Consider the following 20,315-nt stretch of genomic DNA (forward strand, 5'->3'; position numbering starts at 1 on the left):
TGATTTGTATTGCCACACTCAAAAAATGCACATGCACTATTTTAAATTTTAAATAGGTGTTTTTCATTGTATGTACACATTTTTTGTGTTTTTACTCATTACTGAATCAATTGCTGTATTTATCATGTAAGAATCAATTAAAACATTTATGAAAAAGCATTGCTTAATACATATGTAACGTGATTGCACAAATTGTATGGCCTTTGTCCCTCTGAGGTTGCCGTACACAGCAAAATCTGTGGAGTTGATTTTTTGGTGTGAATTATTTTTGAGTTGATCGGTGTTGATTTGGGTGTTGTATTAACACTAGCAGTGTTAAGATCGCTCTTAGCACAGTTTTAATTAAGTGAGTTGAACACAGAGGCCTCTGGGAGAGTTAAATGTATTGCAGAGTTAATCAGCCACATCTAGTTTAAGAGCACGAGTCAGAAAACAAAGCAAGCTTCAAAGACTTGTGGGTAAAGAGTCACCATGACTTTAAGTAGTGTTGTCTGTAAATAGGTGGAGTGTGTTCAGTTGAAAACCCCATAATAGTGAGCCTGACTTTTGTGCTTACTCAAGGAATGTAAAGTCCCTCTGTTACCTCTTGCGAGCACAACAGTAAGGTAAAATTGCCAGTTAGGACCAATTTCTGCACTAGGCTCCGCAACTCTTCCAGAATATTAACAACATCACAATGAATATTTAAAATTAACACTGCTATTGTAAGTTAACAAAAGGTGATTACACATTTTGCATGTAAAAGCTTTGAATAGGAATTGTTTAACTTGTTCAAGTTTTTAATTAAGTCTTACTTAAATCACTTAAGCATTTTACATTGAACTAGTTAATAGTTACCTAAAGCTGTTGTGTGAAACCACATGAAACAAGCTTCTTGCATAAATACCGTGTTTCATTTTTTTGAGTGCATGTTGAAAAGGTAAAATGGTAACGTAGTCACTGTTTTCTGAACTACCAGCTCCAACTCCATCAAGGAAGAGCAAGATTTGGGTCAAATTAGAAATCAAGTTAATATTTTATCAATTGTGGGATTGTGGATCTTTATGTTTGTGGGTCAAATCTCTTTGAATTTAGGATAGACTGGGTTTAGGTGGAGAGTTTGGAGAAATCTAGTAACTCCCTAATGGCATGAAATCTCCAAATGATGGTTCTTCTTACGCGAGTATTGTGTAGTATTTCCTAGTGTCCTAATGTGACAAAAGATGGTCAAGGCGGTGAGCTAATCTAAATGTGAAGAATCAAATATTATGTAAAATATGTATACATCTAAGTAAGAATCATGTGTTTAACAATTATTTGCTGTGGTCACAATATTCTTTTATGAAAGACTAATACAAACACTGGCAGCAATAAACTAGCACTCTGAGGGCACTTAAAAGCATTATCAGTGTCCTGTAGTGATTTCCATTACATATTCACCATTGTTTCACTGTACATGTCATTATGATGTAATAAATCTGTCTCCCCTGCCTACCTTTAGCCCATTTTCACATGTAGATGAGAAAATGAGCACAAAGGCTGCATCCAGTGATGCATGTCGACCTAGAATAGGTAGACTCCAACCAGGATCTGAAGCATACATACAACTGAAAAATCTTTGTTGCTATCTGAGTCACTGGCTCACTCAATTACCATGACAACGGAGGTAGCTGACATTCAGCGTCTATCAGCATATCTGTTGCACACAGGAACTCGGACGTATTGTCCCTCAAATTCATGAGAGCTCTTCACTCTGCGAAGCCTGTTGTGTTTGTCATAGGTGATGGGATAGTTTATTGCTTTAGGGTAGTTGTGTTATGCTACTGCTTGTCCAGTTCGACTATTACCTGGCAACATTAGCACCTGTTACTTTACGAAGCTCGGTCAATGATACGGACATGGGGGGAAAAGACACCGATGGAGAACAATACAGTTAATTCTTGCATCATACCACAAAGTACAGTACTGTAGTTGCATTTTAATCAAAACTTTAGATATATACATTTCAACAAACATTTTACAGTGCCACCATTTCCAGTAAAAAGCATTTGTGTCAAAATTTGTACAAATAAACTCATTAACATTGAAGTGTTATTTCTTGAGGGCAAAGTACAAATCTGTATTTGTGCTTCTATTTCAGAAGTAAGGCCCAAGCATCTGATGAAGTCAGTTCTGCAAGGACCCTATTGTTCATGTTTTTATTATTATTAGGGCCGGAGCAGCAGACAAAGTCGATCCTGCAATGACCCTATTGTTCTTCATGCAGTTACTCTTCTTCTGCCACTTCAAATGGAGATTTGGGAATGTTTCTTTTGGGAAAAAATTATAAGATCTGTACGAAAAATATTGTATGGCAAAAATTGCAATATGGCATAGTTGAAAAAAATTCAGCATGAAAAAAAAATCTATTCCCTAACACCAAAACTCAATCAAATACTTTAGGACCAATGCAGAGTTATGAAATGTAGTATGCATGTAGAGCTTGTTAAGCTTGACAGAATGAGAGCAATGCGCTTGTACCTCTGATCAACACCAAATTGTTATGTTTTTTTAATTATATATATATATATATATATATATATATACAAATCGCTAATTTTGGGGTTCCAAACAAATAGTTGTTACGTTTTTTTAGTTTTGACTCAACAACTTAAAATTACCGTTAAACCAAAGGGCCATGTGTGTGTGACAATGGATGTGTGTGTGTGTCTTGTGTTTATTTACAGATTCGATAATTCTTGAAAAATGTGGGCATGGCTACACCTCAAGATTTGAGCAAAATGCCAAAGACATACATCTTAGCATAAAATCACTATACAAAGCCAGGAAATTATTAAACTTGATAAGCATGTGGCGCATGTAGCGTTGAACAAAAAGGTAATGACACATCTTTGATTCAGATTAACAGAAAAATTGTTATGAATTATTTTCATTTTTGAAAATTGCCATTTGATTGGTCGTATGGGTTCACTTTGGACCCAAATGACTTGAACCCAATGCCAAATGGCTCTTAAGGCATTTGAGGGAAAAGGCTTATCTCGTGAGGCAATAAAATATTTTAAAACGTAGCAATGCCTTAAACTGAAAGATTTAGGATATTAGCCTCTTATATTAGGATAATAGTCGCTCTTTAAATCAGATAAATATAAACTTGAATTATGATTTTATTTATTTTTTTGTCAGCACAAACTGGCCTTACGGTTTCAGCTTTGATCAAAACAACTCCAGACAAATGCCAAAAGGATTACAGAATGTGGCTTATTTTCGTGAGGCAATGAATATTGGAAATTGAGGGCATGGCTACGCTGCAGTTTTCAAAGATCAGGTTCCCCATACTTGGCCAGACCCAGGTCAAAGTTTAAGTTATATGATTGATCTGCCACCACCCCGAGATGGTTGCTGTATGATTTGCGTGACGTCAAGAGTTGCACAGGACTGTGAGGGCCGGCTCAGTCCTTCTTGCAGGCCTAGTCTTTTCCTGTCCTTTATTTCCTGTGTAGGTATTACACGTTAAAACACTAAACTCTTATCGTAAATGCTGGCATTCCTTGACACCTCACAAAAAACCTGCAACCCTGACCATAAACAGTTTGTCTTTGCCCAAGCACCCTCTCCAAAAAGCCTAAGACTAGCCAGGATTCAGGAGTGAAATTCAATAGCAAAAGTCAAATTGAACTACAGTATAATAGAAAAATGTTTCATCCATTAATTAGTTAAACATTGTCTAAGTGTGATCTGATGGTTGTCCAGGGATTTTAACCTTTTTGTCCATAGTATTTCTGGGACTGGTGTTGACACAGCTGGAGCGGGTTTCAGCTGTGCTGCTTGTTCTCTGGATAAACTGGAGGAAGTTCTCCTGCAGAGAGCCCTCATGGCTAGAGATGGCAAAATCCACTGCCTGTGTCAGGCAGCAACGGCGGAACTTGACAAGTTCCTCTCTTATCTGCCTATTTAGCAAGCCATAGAAGAACGGGTTGACTGCGAATGAGGAGAAGGCGAGCCAGTTGACAGCCTCTTCCAAGTCTCCTGGGCTGTGCATTGAGCCAGTCAGGGACATTTGCAGGTGAAAGACAAAATAGGGCAGCCAGCAAATCAAGAACTGACCCACAATGAATACCAAGGTGAGGGCTGCCTTGCCCCCACTAAATGCCCTCTCTGGGGAAAGTCTTTGGGGCACAGAGCGGTTTGTATTGATCATGGTGGTCTGGCTGCTGATAGAGCCAGACCGATTCTTATCCGGGATTGCGCTGGCCCATGTTGAAACAGCAGGGACTTGTTGCAAGGCAGCCGAACGAGCAACCTTGTACACGGCGCAATAAACAGTAAATATAATCACGGAAGGGACCAGGAAACATAGAACACTATAGAGCACTGCAAATACACCTCTAAGGCGACTGTGACTTGCATGGAGAGAGCAGTGGGCTGCTGCAATTGAGCTTTGGTTTCCATATGCTGGCCATCCAAACAGAGTGAACAGAGCCAATAGAACTGACTTGATCCAGATAAGGAGCATGACACCGATTGCTAAATTAATGGTCATCTTGACCTCATACCGCATTGGGTGCACAATGTAAAAGTAGCGTTCTACACTGATGGCTGTGATCGTGAGAATGGATAAACAGATGAGGAATACATTAAGGAAGAGGTAAACCTGACACTCCAGAACAGTGAACACCACAGTGCCAAAAAAGGGTGAGCTAGATATGATTCCCAGTGGCATGAGGAGAACGGCGCACAGCAGATCCACAGCGCAAAGGTGACACACAAAAGCGAACCTCTTCAGGTGCGGCGCACGGGCAATGGCTACCATCACTCCGATGTTGGCTAACAAAGCGATGAGATTCAGTGTCACCATACAGAACAAGCCAAGAAGGTCTTTGAGCTGCGATTGGGAACTTGTGACTATACCCACGTCGGAAGGAACTGTTGGATACTGCTCCCATGGGGCAGTTGTAAGATTTGGCTCTGGCTTGTTTGAGACAGGTAAAATCACAGGATCAAACTTCTCAGCCATTATTCTTCCATAACTTGACCTGCTTGTGCTGAGGATGTCCTTACAGCTGGATGACCTGAGACCGAGACACAGTTAGTTAATAATACAACTAGCAAATGTTATAATGGCTACACCTGAACTATTAGAAAGCCTACAGTACCCATTGGCTTATCCTTTAAAATTTTGAGATTTGCCCCACAGTCACTAGTACACTTAGAAACATACCATTCAGTAACTGAGCAGGAACTGATCCCTAAGCTTAACTGTTTATGATACTAAAAACAGTATAAACTGGATTGGTCCCAGTTTTTCCAAATCTGCGCAAAATTATAAACTAGAATTAGTTCACTGTTTTCTTATATATTCATATAGACTTACTGCTCGTTCAAGTATTAAGAAAATGATCAAAATTTGAGCGCAATTAGTATGCCTTTTAGAAGTACAATTTAGATAATGATCAAAATTTGAGCATTATTAGTATGCTTTTTAGAAGTACAATTTAAACTGTTATGTAAAACAACCCATTATTGAATAAAAAAAAACGGTGATACTGTGTTCCAATTTGTGCTTCAAACATTTATGACATATTAATAAATCAATTATTCTACAAGTATTTATTCGTGAAGCTAGACAAATACGTCGACTGATTTAAAACAATTTATAATCTAAACAGCCAAGAGTACCCACCCATGGTCCTCTGTGTGTAGCTTGGTTCAATTCAGACAGCATAATCATAATTTTAAATAGTGCCATACTGAAATGCCACGATTCCAAAGGACAGTTAAGTCCTGAGCTTTGAGGTCAGCATCCTAGGTGATGGTCTATGTTTGACCCAGTGCAACAGGTTGATTACTCCCAGGCGGACTCAAGGTTCACACTCACAGGTGCATATTTCCGGTCAAAAAGCCGATGATCTTTGTATCCTTTATTATTCCAGATGACAAATAATGCCTTGTCGCTCCTTTCTGCCCTACTCCAGTTGAGCTTACATTCATGACTCGTGCTGTGTATGGCACAGACTGTTACACATTGTATTGTGTCCCCACACACCAGCCCCCCAGTCTTCTCGCAGAAATGACACACACTCCACCTTCTGTCCCCAGTCAAGTTCAATCTTCCCTGGGTCCTACTTTCCACCAAATTAAGCCTTGACACCTAACCAAACACACTGCAGTAGAAAGCAGACAGAATTTTCAAATGTACTTCTCATATGAATTTAATATCCATGGAAGTCGGGAATGAACACAAACATAACACAAGAAGTAGTGAGAGGGACATAGATTTATTGGTTGTATATATAGTACATATAGTGCAAATGACAGCACAGCATGTTGGTCATTCCACAAACACCACTTGGTCTTACAGGAACCTCCAAAGTCGAACACAATCTTTTCTATGACATTGGATGACAAAACAATGTCTCACATGGGAAATAATAAAAAGTGAATTCATTACTTCCAGGCTAAAACTCACCATCATTAAACATTAGGAGATCTACATATGCTTTACTTAGCATGTCAACATCCTTCATTGTCAACCAAGTACAAAGCAAAAATAGGTATCTACAGGGGAGGAAAAAAACTACTTTAGTAAAAATACTCGTTCCAGAAAAGATGTGACAATACATACTGGACAGTAATAAGCAGTTTTTCAACAACAACAAAAAATGTTGGCAACAGTCTCCGGTCAGTTTCGTGCAAACTTACTCCTCATGCTATTTATACTAGCATGCTTGGTAAAATGCATTTGTACGTGCGTGCATTTAAGCATTAAATTGCACTGTTCATATTGCACTAAAAACACAGCTTTAAAATTGTATTTTAAAATTAAATCACTTTTGGGGGGTTCGACTTTGTAGGTTCCACTGTATTTGTAGACTTTCATGAAGGCAATCAAGTCAAGTAATCTACCCCAAACATTTTCAACTTTTGGTTCCACTGTATTTGTAGACATTCATGAAGGCAATCAAGTCAAGTAATCTACCCCAAACATTTTCAACTTAATGTTGCATTGCATTACTAATGTATGCCTAGGGAAATTTCTGAGCAGCTCTAAAATGTGCACAATGCTTCGTTTTTAGTAGTAAATCAGCAATTTCTACATTGTCTTCCTGTAAACATTTATATAATTATAAAATAATTATAACAAGTAGGCTTCACAACCAGATTGCACTTTAAGTAAGGCAGAGAGCATAAGCAGGCAGCACAAGTTATTTAAGGCATGTCCCAAGATTACTTAGTCACCGACCATAACATTAGGTACACCTGCACAATTGATTTATTGCAATCCAAGACCGGCTGTCTTTCATAGGACTATTTTTAATCACACGAAGGTTGTGTCAGTATTCTGCCATCCTTAACAATCAGTATCTGTTGAATAACTGTATGAATACAGACAGTAAAAATATATGAGAAAATGGCATAGCCAGGCATATTATGGGGCATGTCGTCTTACCAGCAGTTACATTTTCAGTTCAAGAAGGTAGCGCAGGCGACATTGACTCTCTTTGTAGATGAGATATTCACTGTTGTGGAAGTAGCTCGTACTGTACTGAGGCTGCAATACAGGCTTACCCTGAGGGACAGCCACCTTGTTACCATCAAGGGTGATGAAGATGTCTTTAGAAGGATCTGGAAAAGAAGTCCTTCGAATTTACCAAATTGAAACATAGGCTGCACATTTAATATTAAATAAAATGTGTTAAAATAACATTGTATTATGAAACCAATTTCTGAGAGGTTGGGACATGTTAAACACAAAGCAGAACACAATGATTTGCAAAGTGTCAAACTTATTGTTTTTGGGAACTGTTCGTTAACTTAGAATTTTATGACTGCAACACTTTCCCCAAAAACTGACAGGGTCATGATTACCGCTGTATTATATCACATTTTCGTCTAACAAAATTCAATAAATGTTTGGCAAATAAGGACACTAGTCATTGAAGCTTTGTAGGCAGAATTCTTGCTTGACGTACAGCTTCAGCTGTTTAACAGTCCTGCGTCTCCGTAATGCGCCACGCATTTACATTGGTCTGGATTAGAGCTGAAACGAATACTCCAGCAACTCGAGTAACTCGAGTTTAAAAACTGATCCAAGTAAATTTATTCACCTCGAGGAATCGTTTAATTTTGCCAGCTCTAAGCATCACGTTTTGCCCGACTACTTTTAATGCGGGACAACGCGCTGACGTCAAGTCCGTAGAGGAAGAAGCAATAAAGAAAAAAAAAAACTTAACCGCAGCCGACAGCCGCTACAAACTACGCCGACGTTGCTAAAAATTACGCCTGCATGATGCTAGTGTGGTAGCAGGTAGTGTCCGATGCGTCTCATAGATATCGCATGCATTTAGAACTAGATGCGAAATGACAGACTCGACCGCGTCTGGGCAGCGTTAGTAAACAGCGGCCATCTTTAAGCAGCAGACTTCTAATCGCTAATAAATTTACCGTTACTGTCACTCTTTCACATAACGTTAGCCCTTCGGAGGGCTCGGTTTCTATTGATTATGACCACTGTCAATGCGTGGCTAACGTGTCTTACATACAGGCTTTATTTAATCTGTAAAAACACAGCGCTGTAGAGTGATGAGGGTGTAAAATTAAAACATAATAAAGCTAACTGTCAGTTTTAGCTCAGTAGTCATTGCTGAATAAAACACCAAGTAGCACTGGTCCCTAATGTGCTCCAATACAGCAGGTATCATACATTTATTTTGAACACTGCAAAAACTCAAAATCCTATCAGTACTTACAGTTTAGACTAACTTAAAACTTAACTAGAACTTAAAAATAGCTTGACACAAATGGAAATTCAATTGAAACACGTGGGAAAAACACGTTGCTTTAAAGTGATGTGTGTTATCAAGCGTACTTACATTTTTAGGTAAGAAATGTTTTATAAGATCTAGATGTTTTTTGAGTGAAAGCAGTGAATTTTTTCTTCTAGTCACATCTTAGATGCAACTGTTGACTGTTTTCAACAATGTACATTGAAAATAAAGACATTGATTGACTGAAAATAGTTCAATTTTGGATTAAATGTCTTTTTTTCTCATGTATATTTATAATTTCTCTTTACCTAAAAAAAAAAAAATGTAATCCGATTACTCGATTAATCGATAGAATTTTCAGTCGGTTACTCGATTACTAAAATATTCGATAGCTGCAGCCCTAGTCTGGATTGCAGGCAGGCCAGTCTAGCAGTCTTTTATAGTAGACTCTCATAGTAGTTTTGAGTTGCCTTAAGGATGTAGCGCCGAACTGTATTTACTGATTTTGTTTTATTTTTAAGTGTTCCCTGAGCCCGTGTGCTGATATCCTTTACATATTGATGTCGTTTTTTTGATGCAGGGCCGCCTGATGGCGCGAAGGTCACGGGAATTCAATGAGAATTTTCTGCCTTGCCACTGACATGCAGCGATTTCTCGTAATTCTCTGAACATTTTAATGATATTATTGACCATAGATGATGAAATCCCTAAATTACTTAGAAATACTTTACTTTTAAATTACAATTGTACATTGAGGAACATTGTCCTTATTATGCAAGCATATTTCTAACGCGCTTTTTCACAAAGAGGGGAACCTCGCCCTATCGTTGCTTTTGAAAAACTGAGCAATTCAGGGAAGCTTCTGTAGAAAATCATGGCACCTACCTGTTCCCAATTACTGTAGCCTGTTCACCTATGGGATTGTTTCAAACATGTGATTGATGAGGATTCCTCAACTGTCTATATGAAATATCTTGTCTTTTTAGTGTAGTCAAATAAATGTTGAACATGATCAAATCTTTATATTCCATTTTCATTGCTTAACACATTATTCCAATTTCACTGGAATTGAAGTTGTGCTTCATATATTTTATAGAAGGAAATTATAGCTGTTTACAAGATATAAACATAACAAAACTTTTCTTCCGCTTTGGATACGTACATTTAAGAGGTTTCACAACAATATGGAATTAGTGATATAAGGATTACTGTCATTTGATACATAGTAACTATGTGTGTGGTCTCAAATGTTTCCCTGAAAGTGATGATTTTAGAGATGCATTGATTGTGCCCATTGTCTGTGATGTGCAGGTTTAACCTCAATATGACAAGGTGCTATGAATGCCCATCTGGCATAGAACATGCTAACCAAAGCTCACAAAACATTTCACCACCTGTCATTTAATTCACTGAAACCAAGATCAATCATGTAACAGTAAAAACTCAGAAAATATATTGTAGCATCTGCTTCCAGGACCAATCACATTACAAGTTGTGTCTATAACCTTCTGATTTTGAAAATGAGTGGTAATGTGAACACATTGGGCAACAACACCAAAAACCACCACCCTATGGACATTGCAACTGCTGTTACTGTTATACTACAAAAGATTAAATTACCATGTTAGTTTTCTTCAATTGCTCTAGTACGTTTCTCTGCTCAGACTTGAAATTCTCAAAACTACTTGTTCAATCCTCACAATATTGTACCACTAGTGCACATAAAAAAAAAAAAACAGTTTCTCATTTCTTTGAACAGGTTGCAGATGTTTTCGTACGTCCATGCAAATCAATTCTGAGAAAGAATTGTTCAATTCTCTGCCATTTCCTGCATTATCAACTGCCTCTGTTCTGATGGTCGAAATGGATTATGGGTCTCTATTGAATAGTCTCACCACCCACAACATTTAGTCATTAGTTCATTGCATAAGTCTTTCTATTCTTATTTAGGTTTACGTTATTTTAACCTGCCAAAATTTGTAATAGTTTGGGGCAATATAAGTTTCCACCACGACAACATAATCAGGGAATGGTTTGTAACCCACAACCGAATGGTACTGAAGTTCCTACAACCATACTCCCCATTCCTCAATCCCATGGAAGACGTTTTCTCCAAATGGGAGATGGCAAGAGTATGATCGCCAGCCTCACACTCAGATGACTCTCCTGGATGCTATGAATGTAGCACGCAGTGACATCAAAGCAGATGCCTGCAGAGGCTTGGTAAGGCATTCAAGAAGATTCTCTCAACGATGTATGGCAAGAGAGGACATCCGTTGTGACGTGGATGTAAATTTGTGGCCCAACAGAGAGGAACGTCAAGATGTGTAGAATGGGGGGATCCCGGCAGCACTCAAAGTTTAGCTGTGTCAATTGTCTTATGATCACATTTCTAATTTTGCTTTTATGTTTTTTTCTTTTTTATACTCAGTGCTGTCTTTTGCTGTTAATTTTCATCACAACGTATGTAAACCACCTTCAGCATCAGAGCCTTCCACCAGAGTAACTTATTTTGAGAGCATGACTAAGCAATTTGACTGTCTTGTCTGCACACAGTGAAACAAGGACTTGCCATTCTGACAAGTTCATTGACACAGAAATTTAAATTTTGAGCGAAAGATTAAGAATTTTGCACAAAAACCTGCTTTTGTAGATAATCCATGTTGTTTTGCTACTTGTGTGACATGTTTTGAGAAATTCACAAACTGTCTTGAGAATTTCAATTCTGATCTGAGAAATGTATTAAAGCAATTGAGAAAAACTGTAATACACAGTATCATAATAGTCACTTTCATTAGTGCTTTTTGCAGTATATTTTTTAAAATAAAAGTATTATCTTGATTGAGACATGCGTTACCAAAATTTGCCACTGCGCATTAAAGAAAAATTCAAGACAATGTTGCCTTTTCATCTCGCCTTTGCCTAGTGGTGAATTCGACACAGGTTAAGGAAATGTGATGTAAGAGTTAGCTGATTTGACTTCAAAAAGTCAAATGTTAATGTTATTCTCAAGCTTTTATCCTACGACCAACTTAATGTGCTTCGATAAATGACTGTGGAACAAATGCAACCAAGGAGAGTGGACAAGGTGCGCGAGCAAACAAGCAAGCTAGCCTGTGTTGTGGAGTTGAAGTGAACTTTTTTTTTTTCTCACAAAAATGGGCGTTCAACCGCTAGTTGCAACTACAGTGAACTTGTGATGTTGCTTAAGTACCTGGTTCCACTTGACCTCTTGCAACTACAGAATCAAAGCCCTTGGGAGCCTTTTTCAAGGAAGAGTCATCTTTGGTGATGGTATGTTCTTTTCCAAGGGCCACTTCACTCAGAAACATCACACCAGTATTTTTAGATGTGCGTACTAAAAATGAAAGTGAAAACCCATTTGTCATTATTACAGCAATTACAGATTTGATTGAGACTAGTCAGCATTTATTTCTCCTTACCGTAACCTGCTGACTTGCAGTTTTCAGATGCAAAATAGATACCCCGACCAACACGGCCCCCTGAATGGGGCATTATCCTCAAACCGCTTTTAAGTATAGCAGCCACGACTGCTATGTTTGTGCCATGCCACAGCAGGCGGCGGTTCTCCAATGCTGCATTCTCTTGAAACCGTTCCCCCTGCGATGTGCATTGTTTCAATTCAATATTCATAAAATATCAACAATCAAAATAATACAGGTAGTCCCTGGGTTGCGAACGGGATCCCTTCCTATGCTGGCGACGTAACCTGAATTTCCACTTAAATCGGAATTAACCCTGTAAGTACCCCTAAATGGCAAAATAACTATCCAAAAATGTGTATGTAAGATAGATAGATAGATAGATAGAAATACAATGACAAAGAGCGTGCAAGAATGCTATAAAGTAAATCAATAGAGACATTTTTTCTGACAGAAATATACCTCAATGGCTGAACAATAACACAAAGGGAAATATTATAATACAAGATTTAGTCAATTCAATGAGGAAAACGGCAGCTATTAGTGCCACCAGTCCAGCGGTGAAAACTAACGCTGCTCAATATGCTAGCGGGCTAAAGAGGGTACATCGCTGGACCCGCGCCGTTTACCATTTCTCTGCCTTCTTGAAATGTTAACTGGCCTTCACCCCTGCTTCCCAACGTGAAAGCAACTCTCCGAACTAACAGAAAATAGCGCTGGCGTGACATCAAACAAGTCCGAGTGCAACAAAGGAAAGTGGACCTCACATATACTGTGGTATAATGAAGTACCAGATATGCATATCAATTACTGTAGAGATCAACCATTTAGATTAGACCTAATAAATAACAAAATTAAATGACAAAATAATATACTGTAATTACCATCAATGCTAAGAGGTAGTGGACGAGACAATGTTACGCAACCAAAAAAGATAAATAAAAACGACTGGAGAAAAAAAACAGCGTTAAGTCGAAATCACGTAAGTCAGGTGCGTCATAACCCAGGGACTATCTGTATTTAAAATATGAAAAACAGATACAGAGAAAAAAAAAATAAGATCCTACCTCATTCTCTCTATCCACTTCCCATACATTGGCGATTATCGGCTTTGAGGAACCCTGAGTTTGCTTTAGGTACGTTTCTATTGTCTTGAATGTTTCAGTGTTTTTGTCCATCAGAGAGAGCTTACATTTGAGAGAATTGTAGTCTTGGTCAAGACGGTGAGGAACAGTCTCTATCATCTCTTCCTGTGCCTTCTCTGTCACTGATTTTAGGGTCTGGGCGAGCTCAATATCAGCCAACACCTACAAGGACACTTCATCAATGTGAAGAACATCGGACGATCATTGAGAATAATAAAAATAAACTTTTTACCATTAGCATCTTATTTTTCTTTGCCACAATGTCAATGTTGTCAATGGTTGGTGGTCTGCTCCGACCAAAGTTATGTGGGATTAATGTGAAGAACTTGGAGGAAAGTTTTTCAAGTTGCCCCTTTTTTATCTTTTGACTCAAGGCTGCTGTAATTTCTTCCAGCACCTCAAAGCCTTTCGCAATCTGCACCTTGCTTAGTTTACCCAAAGGCATCTTCTTGATATCTGAATGAAAAGAGAGCATAAACTTTTTATTTCAAGTATGCTACATTAACAAATATTGTAACACTGTTCTAGAAAAAAAAATTGACAGAATTTATGTTACAGATGACCGATTCTTAGGTAAACTTTGTTCCAGCAGGACTGTCTTTTTTCAAGCTATTTTCGGTGGACCTTTTTGTTTGGCATAGAAAACAGCTAGATTCGTATGTGACTGACAGGGATCAAATTTTAATATTTAACATTTATCATCTTCAATCTGATTGGCCGTTAGCGAGTGGGTATGTCGATGAGCAAGTGTCTATATGAAGAACTTGCGCGGCCATTGGCAAGTAGGGGTGTAGGAAGCACGAAGAGGGCCGATACTTGCATAATAAGGCACAGTATGTCACATACTCATTTTAAACTTATGCACTGAACAGTGGGGCTGGGATTTCATGGTAGGTTACATTTAAATAACACTAGTTTCTAGTCAAATGATAATGTTCTATTTGTTGTACTTTCTCCCTGTTCAAATTTCACAAGCCTAAGACTTCACCCACTATCATATAAAAGCAGCCATGGAAACATTCCACTAGACGGGTAAGTCATAGCGATGGAGCCTGAACCGGTCTGCTAAAACAGCGGAGTTGCACCCACCTAAATTCATACATTCCATTGCCTCTTTGAACATGTCATTGCTAAAAATAAGCACAATAAGCTCCTTTGTAGCTTCATCAAGGGTGCAAGGTAGGACATTTTTCTTGACCTTGACAACCGTTCCATCGACGGCATCCACCTAACAACAAAGACAAAACTTTGTTTTTGTAAAGGCTAATAATCAATATACGGTTGATAATATTACCTTAACTTCTGTATCATGCTCTCCATCCACCTCGATCAAGGTGTATTTCCCTTGGTGAGATACAAAATTCATTCGATCCTTCCAGTTGTTCTTTGTCTTGTCCTTAAACTTTTTTTCAAAGTCCTTCACAGCACTCTCCACATCTGAAAATGGGTTTAGTTTGGATTGTCCCGTCTCACCCTGAAATGGAATTAAATATGATTCAGATGTTACTCGTTAACATGTTCAATACATTACCAAATATACACACCCACACAACAAAAAAGTATTATAGTCATCTAAAAAGATTGCAAGTTCTCCCACTTAAAACGATTACGTCCCAGTGACCTTTGAATACCGAACAGCAACATCTGCTGTTAAATTTGACACTACTAGTAATTTTTCGTGTCACTTATTTAAAAGACAATGTACTTCAATCTGTACGCAAATGCTAGCAGATCCGTGAGAATGCACTTGTATCAAGGGCGTAGGTTTGGTCTCAACATTGGATGGGACATTAGTAAGACCAAACAGATTGTCCAAACAGATTGGGTGAACGGGGGTCAGGACTACTTCTCACGAATATGAACCTAATGAATTAAAATGCTAAATCAGTGGTGCTCATTACGTTGATCACGATCGACCAGTCAACTGCAATGCTAGTGTGGGTAGCTTGCGGCATCCCCCCAAAAAATAAAATAAAAATATGTTTTTTTAGGGCTGTCAAAATTATCGCGTTAACGGGTGGTAATTTTCTTAATTAATCACGTTAAAATATTTGACGCAATTAACGCATGCACTGAATGATCCGCTCACGCATTGCCTCAAACAGATTACAATGACGCAGTTTATGGACATTAAGAGTGAAGAGAATGCCACCGGCTGCTTGGGGGCAGCGCCGTTCCATACTAATGTTATTCCTTCTACTAGTGGGAGAATTAGTAGTTGTGAGATGTTTATGCTGTTACATTGTGCTATTTATGCTCCACGCATATTTCTGTAAGTTTTCTTTCTTTTAGTGGCAATTATGTGTCTCTTGTTGTATTTTGGGTAAGATATGTACAGAGATATATATGTTATAAAGGCGAGTGGACACAGGCGTTCTTTGGACCGCGCCGTTTAATGGCATACGCTTCGGCAACTCCTTCAAAACAAACATAAGTATCATTTAGTGAAAGCACAACACAAATAATATTCCTATCTCTCTCAAAAAAAAAAAATGATGTTCACAACAAGAAAAGCACTTCAGACTGTAGTAATGAGGCCCTATTCTCACACAGTTAAACAACAATACAAAGTGAACTGGCATGAACTGGCAACTTACTCAGACTTACAACAATACAAAGTGAATTGGCATGAACTGGCAACTTACTCAGACTTTGGTCACTCTATTCTTATTGTTATTCTTATTATTATATTAACTCTACTTTTGATTGAAAATTTTACAAATTTTATTAAAACGAAAACATGAAGAGGGTTTTAATATAAAATTACTATAACATTTATCTTTTAAGAACTACAAGTCTTTCTAGCCGTGGATCACTTTAACAGAATGTTAATAATGCCATTTGTGGATTTATTGTTGTAATAAACAAATACAGTACTTATGTACAGTATGTTGTATGTATATATCAGTCTTGTGTCTTATCTTTCCATTCCAACAATAATTTACAGAAAAATATGGCATATTTTAGAGATGGTTTGAATTGCGATTAATTACGATTAATTAATTTTTAAACTGTGATTAACTCGATTAAAAATTTTAATTGTTTGACTGCCCTACTATTTTTTTAATGTACATAGTTAATTATGTTGTGTGTATGTCGTGTTGTGTGAGCAACATATGAGGTTATGCGGCACACCTCTCTCTAAGGAGCTTCTTGCTCATGTTTTTCGAGTTCTATAGTTTCCAGTAAAGTTGATCACATTTCTCAGTTTATTAACGCTCACAGTAGAAAACACAAAATGAAGGACACTTCTCTCGTAGCAGCTTCCTACTCAAGCTTTGCAGGTTAGCAAGTTCACAGTTTAATGTTATGCCAACTCTTACGCAGGCCGTACATTCAGTAGCAAAATTAGTTGTGTGTTTCCCACCTCCATAACATTGGCGTCTTTTTAAATTAATTACAGTGGGAGCTGCTGACCAAAAAAAAACTAATATCCCCTTCTTCGAAGTGAGTGGAGGATGCAGCATGTTGTCGACGTGTATTTTAGTCGGGGCTGCGTGATTGTGACCGGGCATGTGTGTGTCAGGGGTGGGTCAAGTCATCAGCCAATCAAACGTGTGTTTGGGGGGGGGGGGGGGGAAATGGAAAAAGTTTGAACATAATGAAAATAACTTACTTAATAATGATAGGGTCAATTATATCCTTCCGACAATTCAAATGACCTATATTACTGAACTCATAATATAATGCATATAAGGTTGCTTACAAGTTGGTGGGGACAATTTGAGCACCCTGAAAACTTGGTAGTGTTATGTCCCTACTCTCCCTATGCAAATCTACGCCCTTGACTCGTAGCCCCTTTAATTTGTTTGATGGGTACGTTTCGTAATTGCGAATTGAAATGCATTCTTCTTTGAATGATATTTTTTTATTAGCAAACTAATTTTTCTTTTTTGTGTTATGATTCCACCTTCAAAGGCATCAACTTGGTGTAATGGTGTCCTATTAATTGGTTGGAACGAAAACCTTCACCCACTGCACCCCTTTATGTAATTGTTTTCCCACCCCGGTATACACAAATAGTTTCATCATGGTACATAATTGTCTATTAAATCATGCACAATGCTGCGCTGCTCTTTGCATTATTTGTGTCACAGTGTTATTATTGATGGATGGAGGCTGTTCTTAAAGTGAGAATCATCACATCACTTAGGCTTGAAAGTTGCAAGCGAGACGGTCCTGCCTGATTCATCATGGAGTACTGTCTTGACAACCTCATGTCATCTAACCAGCTCTCGGCCTTCTGAAACTGAGCCAATCAGGGGGAAGAAGAGGGAGCTGCAGACGTGATATCACCGGGAAACGTCTATCTGTTTGAATACAATGTTGCCGTGCAAAGCAGTCCTTGTAGATAGGTAAATTTCCAAAGTTTTGTCGGAACTAACTTTTCCTCATTAAAAGCGGAGGAGAGAACGTCACTAAAAGCTTTTTTGACGGGAAACAATGTTTTTGCTCTTCTGACCATTATGTCACTGTGGCTTTATGTGGATTATTCGTGATGAATGTGACGACAAGACCAATCGTCTAGTCAGCAGCCGTATTTTTGTTTTTAAAGCTTGCTCCCATTAAAAAGGTCACATTTGGATCTTTACTAGATGGGTATGTGAAATATTTCCATGGGGAACATGTGTAACAATCCATCTGGCGAGCCAGGTTCAACATCACTAATCAAAGGAACCCAAATTTGAGGAGTATCCGCCATTCATTCAGTCGCTTCATATCAAAGTGACAAATTATATCAAAGTGACAAAGCGCTTTCTGAAAGACAATGGCATCTGTTGTATGCATTCATTCTTGTTCACGACAGGTGTCATGTCGTAATTATTACAGTATTATGTACCCACATTCAAATGAAGTGTTACCAAGCACTGTAAACCTGGTGTCAGTTTGTTGCATTACAGAGCGCCTTTGATTTTCCTCACACAAAAACAATGTTAACTTTTGATATAAACTTACCACTCTGCCCCATCTGTTCCATGAATAGAATTTGTTGGCTGCTTTTATGACTTGGATCACATAAAACTTATTATTGTTGAATCCAATATTTGTCTGATTAAGCATGCAGTCATAGTCTTCGTGCACCTGTATGGAAACAGCACAGCATTTGTTATTCACTGTTTTGTTTGTTATGTCTGGGCCTTGCCCTTGGCTTTGATGCGAGTGGCTACCTCTCCACTCAGCGAACAGTACTCGTCCACCGTCTTCTTGCCTTTGACTGGTGGCCCTGCAGCCAAAAGGGCCTCTTTGGCGGAGGTAAATGCATCCTTAGCCTTTGGTAACTTAGGCTCTTCCTTCACCTTTTTGCCACCCGCCCTGGCTGTAGAAGCAGCGCGTCGCTTTGGTGCCATGCTGACGCTGTCCGAATCGTTGAAAGGCCAACACAGAGCTGCTATACTGCTAAAGTAACCGCGTTGTCTGTGCATGTTCAGATGTATATCAGCCCTACTAATACAGCCATAACAATGTTATTAACATGTATTGAACGAACAACTAGAAACACAAGTCTGCATTTTCCCCTGCCATATAAGCAAAAGATGTGTAATCACTACATTGGTTAATAACGAATCTGCGTCACCGTAAAGGAGTCCCGAACTCACCTTTTAACTTTGACTCGAGTCACAAGGGATAAAGACGGAGTGAAGTAAGCACACTATATAACATATACCGTACAGCTGGAAGTTGTCACTGCATGGTATTGACGTCCGATTGGGGGATTTCGGGAAGTTTTCCGGGTCTACTCTTTACATTGCCAGGAAGAGGCGGAGTTGGAACTCTGGTGTTGCTGTCACTTCAGTCAGCCACTAGGTTCCGCCACGGGACCACAAGTGGCTGGAGAACCTTTTTGGCTAAGAGAGCCATGAAGACCACATACCGGTAATTCGGGAAGAGCCATACAAAATGGTTAAAACTAAATATACAAGTAATATGTGCATTTTATGCCATTTCAACACTTATAAAATATAATAAGTCTTTGATTTCCTTTTAATAACGTATATAAATAATAATAATTTAATTGAATCAAATAATAAATAATTAAATAATAATTACATTAAATCAAATAATAAACAATTAAATAATAATAAAATATTATTGTTATCTTATTACTTTGTTTTGTCCACACATAGATTCACCCAATGTTTAAAATGTTTCATCTTATTTCATTGTGTTTGTGGAAAATACTAGTATACACACTAGGAGTGGGAATGTCTTGGTACCTCACGATACGATACGATTTGCAATACAAAGCTCACGATAACGATCTGACGATATGGCGATACAACGATTATCGATACATTGGTCAGGAAATCATTCTAGGATATTCTACAAACAACTAATAAACAGAAAAACAAGCTTCTGCTGTGAATTGGAATGAGTTTATCACCAGTAGACGTCGTTCATTCGCTGCCATCCCTCCCACTTCAAGCGGATTGAACGTCTATGGCTGTCATTGGCAGCCAATGCCAGCCATTGAGGTAATTTTGGGTCATTTAAGGTCATTTACCTGTTGATTTTGGGGTTTTTTATGGGTCACTTCCTGTTTATTTTGAGTTACAGAACAGAAAGTGACCTGGGAATCACCCAAATGATTAGGTAGTGACTCAAACTCAACAGGAAATGACCTGTAAATTAACAGCAAGTGACAGTAAATGCCCGAAAAATCGGACGGAATGACTCCGAATGCTCTGGTGTCAAATTAGTGCTGCAACGATTAATCAATTAACTCGAGTATTCAATTAGAAAAAAAAGTTTCAAATTAAACGAATGGAGACTCGAGAGTTCTTGTTTAACTGATGTTTACTGTAGTCTTGCTTTCACCACAGACCCACCGTAGAACTGGTGATACAATGAAGTGATGTACAATTGAATAAATGAAAATATACAAAATATAAAACACAAATGAAAATATACATACCACTTTGGCCTGCTCATGAACAAGCCGGTAGGGTATTCGTTTAATTAAAGTGGCGTTGTATTGGTTTGTT

At 38.3% G+C, this 20,315-nt stretch overlaps 2 protein-coding genes across 6 annotated transcripts; both read right to left on the bottom strand.

The window, feature by feature from the left end:
• Positions 1–2,575: 2,575 nt before the first annotated feature.
• gpr61l (G protein-coupled receptor 61-like) lies at positions 2,576–6,192 on the bottom strand. 2 transcript variants are annotated; one of them, XM_057847001.1, is made up of 2 exons: positions 5,660–6,192; positions 2,576–5,048 (listed from the first exon to the last, which is right to left on the bottom strand). In XM_057847001.1, the coding sequence occupies exon 2, from the start codon at positions 4,991–4,993 to the stop codon at positions 3,704–3,706; it is 1,290 nt and encodes a 429-aa protein (XP_057702984.1). In that variant the 5' UTR covers positions 4,994–5,048; positions 5,660–6,192; the 3' UTR covers positions 2,576–3,703. The 2 variants fall into 2 exon arrangements, with proteins under 2 accessions (XP_057702984.1, XP_057702985.1); XM_057847002.1 differs by lacking the exon at positions 5,660–6,192 and having other exon boundaries at positions 2,576–4,803; positions 4,892–5,043.
• Positions 6,193–6,235: 43 nt separating this feature from the next.
• On the bottom strand, positions 6,236–19,094 carry parp3 (poly (ADP-ribose) polymerase family, member 3). Of its 4 annotated transcripts, none has more exons than XM_057846998.1 (11): positions 18,930–19,094; positions 18,501–18,747; positions 18,289–18,414; positions 14,627–14,806; positions 14,422–14,560; positions 13,565–13,788; positions 13,255–13,494; positions 12,188–12,365; positions 11,959–12,102; positions 7,427–7,602; positions 6,236–7,352 (listed from the first exon to the last, which is right to left on the bottom strand). In XM_057846998.1, exons 2-10 carry the CDS (start codon positions 18,678–18,680, stop codon positions 7,433–7,435), a joined length of 1,581 nt encoding a protein of 526 aa, XP_057702981.1. In that variant the 5' UTR covers positions 18,681–18,747; positions 18,930–19,094; the 3' UTR covers positions 6,236–7,352; positions 7,427–7,432. The 4 variants fall into 4 exon arrangements, with proteins under 4 accessions (XP_057702981.1, XP_057702982.1, XP_057702980.1 ...); XM_057846999.1 differs by having other exon boundaries at positions 18,501–18,726; positions 18,930–19,089; XM_057846997.1 differs by having other exon boundaries at positions 18,501–18,774; positions 18,930–19,071.
• Between the last annotated feature and the right edge of the window lie 1,221 nt (positions 19,095–20,315).

The sequence above is a fragment of the Corythoichthys intestinalis genome, chromosome 9, assembly GCF_030265065.1.
Source record: "Corythoichthys intestinalis isolate RoL2023-P3 chromosome 9, ASM3026506v1, whole genome shotgun sequence".
In the NCBI taxonomy this organism is placed as follows: Eukaryota; Metazoa; Chordata; class Actinopteri; order Syngnathiformes; family Syngnathidae; genus Corythoichthys; species Corythoichthys intestinalis.

Bases quoted from the DNA above. Each gene is read 5' to 3' on its own strand.
- gpr61l (XM_057847001.1), bottom strand. From the start codon at position 4,993: ATGGCTGAGAAGTTTGATCCTGTGATTTTACCTGTCTCAAACAAGCCA.
- parp3 (XM_057846997.1), bottom strand. From the start codon at position 18,755: ATGCACAGACAACGCGGTTACTTTAGCAGTATAGCAGCTCTGTGTTGG. The intron at 14,807-18,288 runs GTAAGTTTATAT...ATTCCATTTCAG, and splicing joins GGAACAGATGGGGCAGAGTG to GGTGAGACGGGACAATCCAA. The intron at 14,561-14,626 runs GTAATATTATCA...CTTTGTTGTTAG, and splicing joins AGCATGATACAGAAGTTAAG to GTGGATGCCGTCGATGGAAC.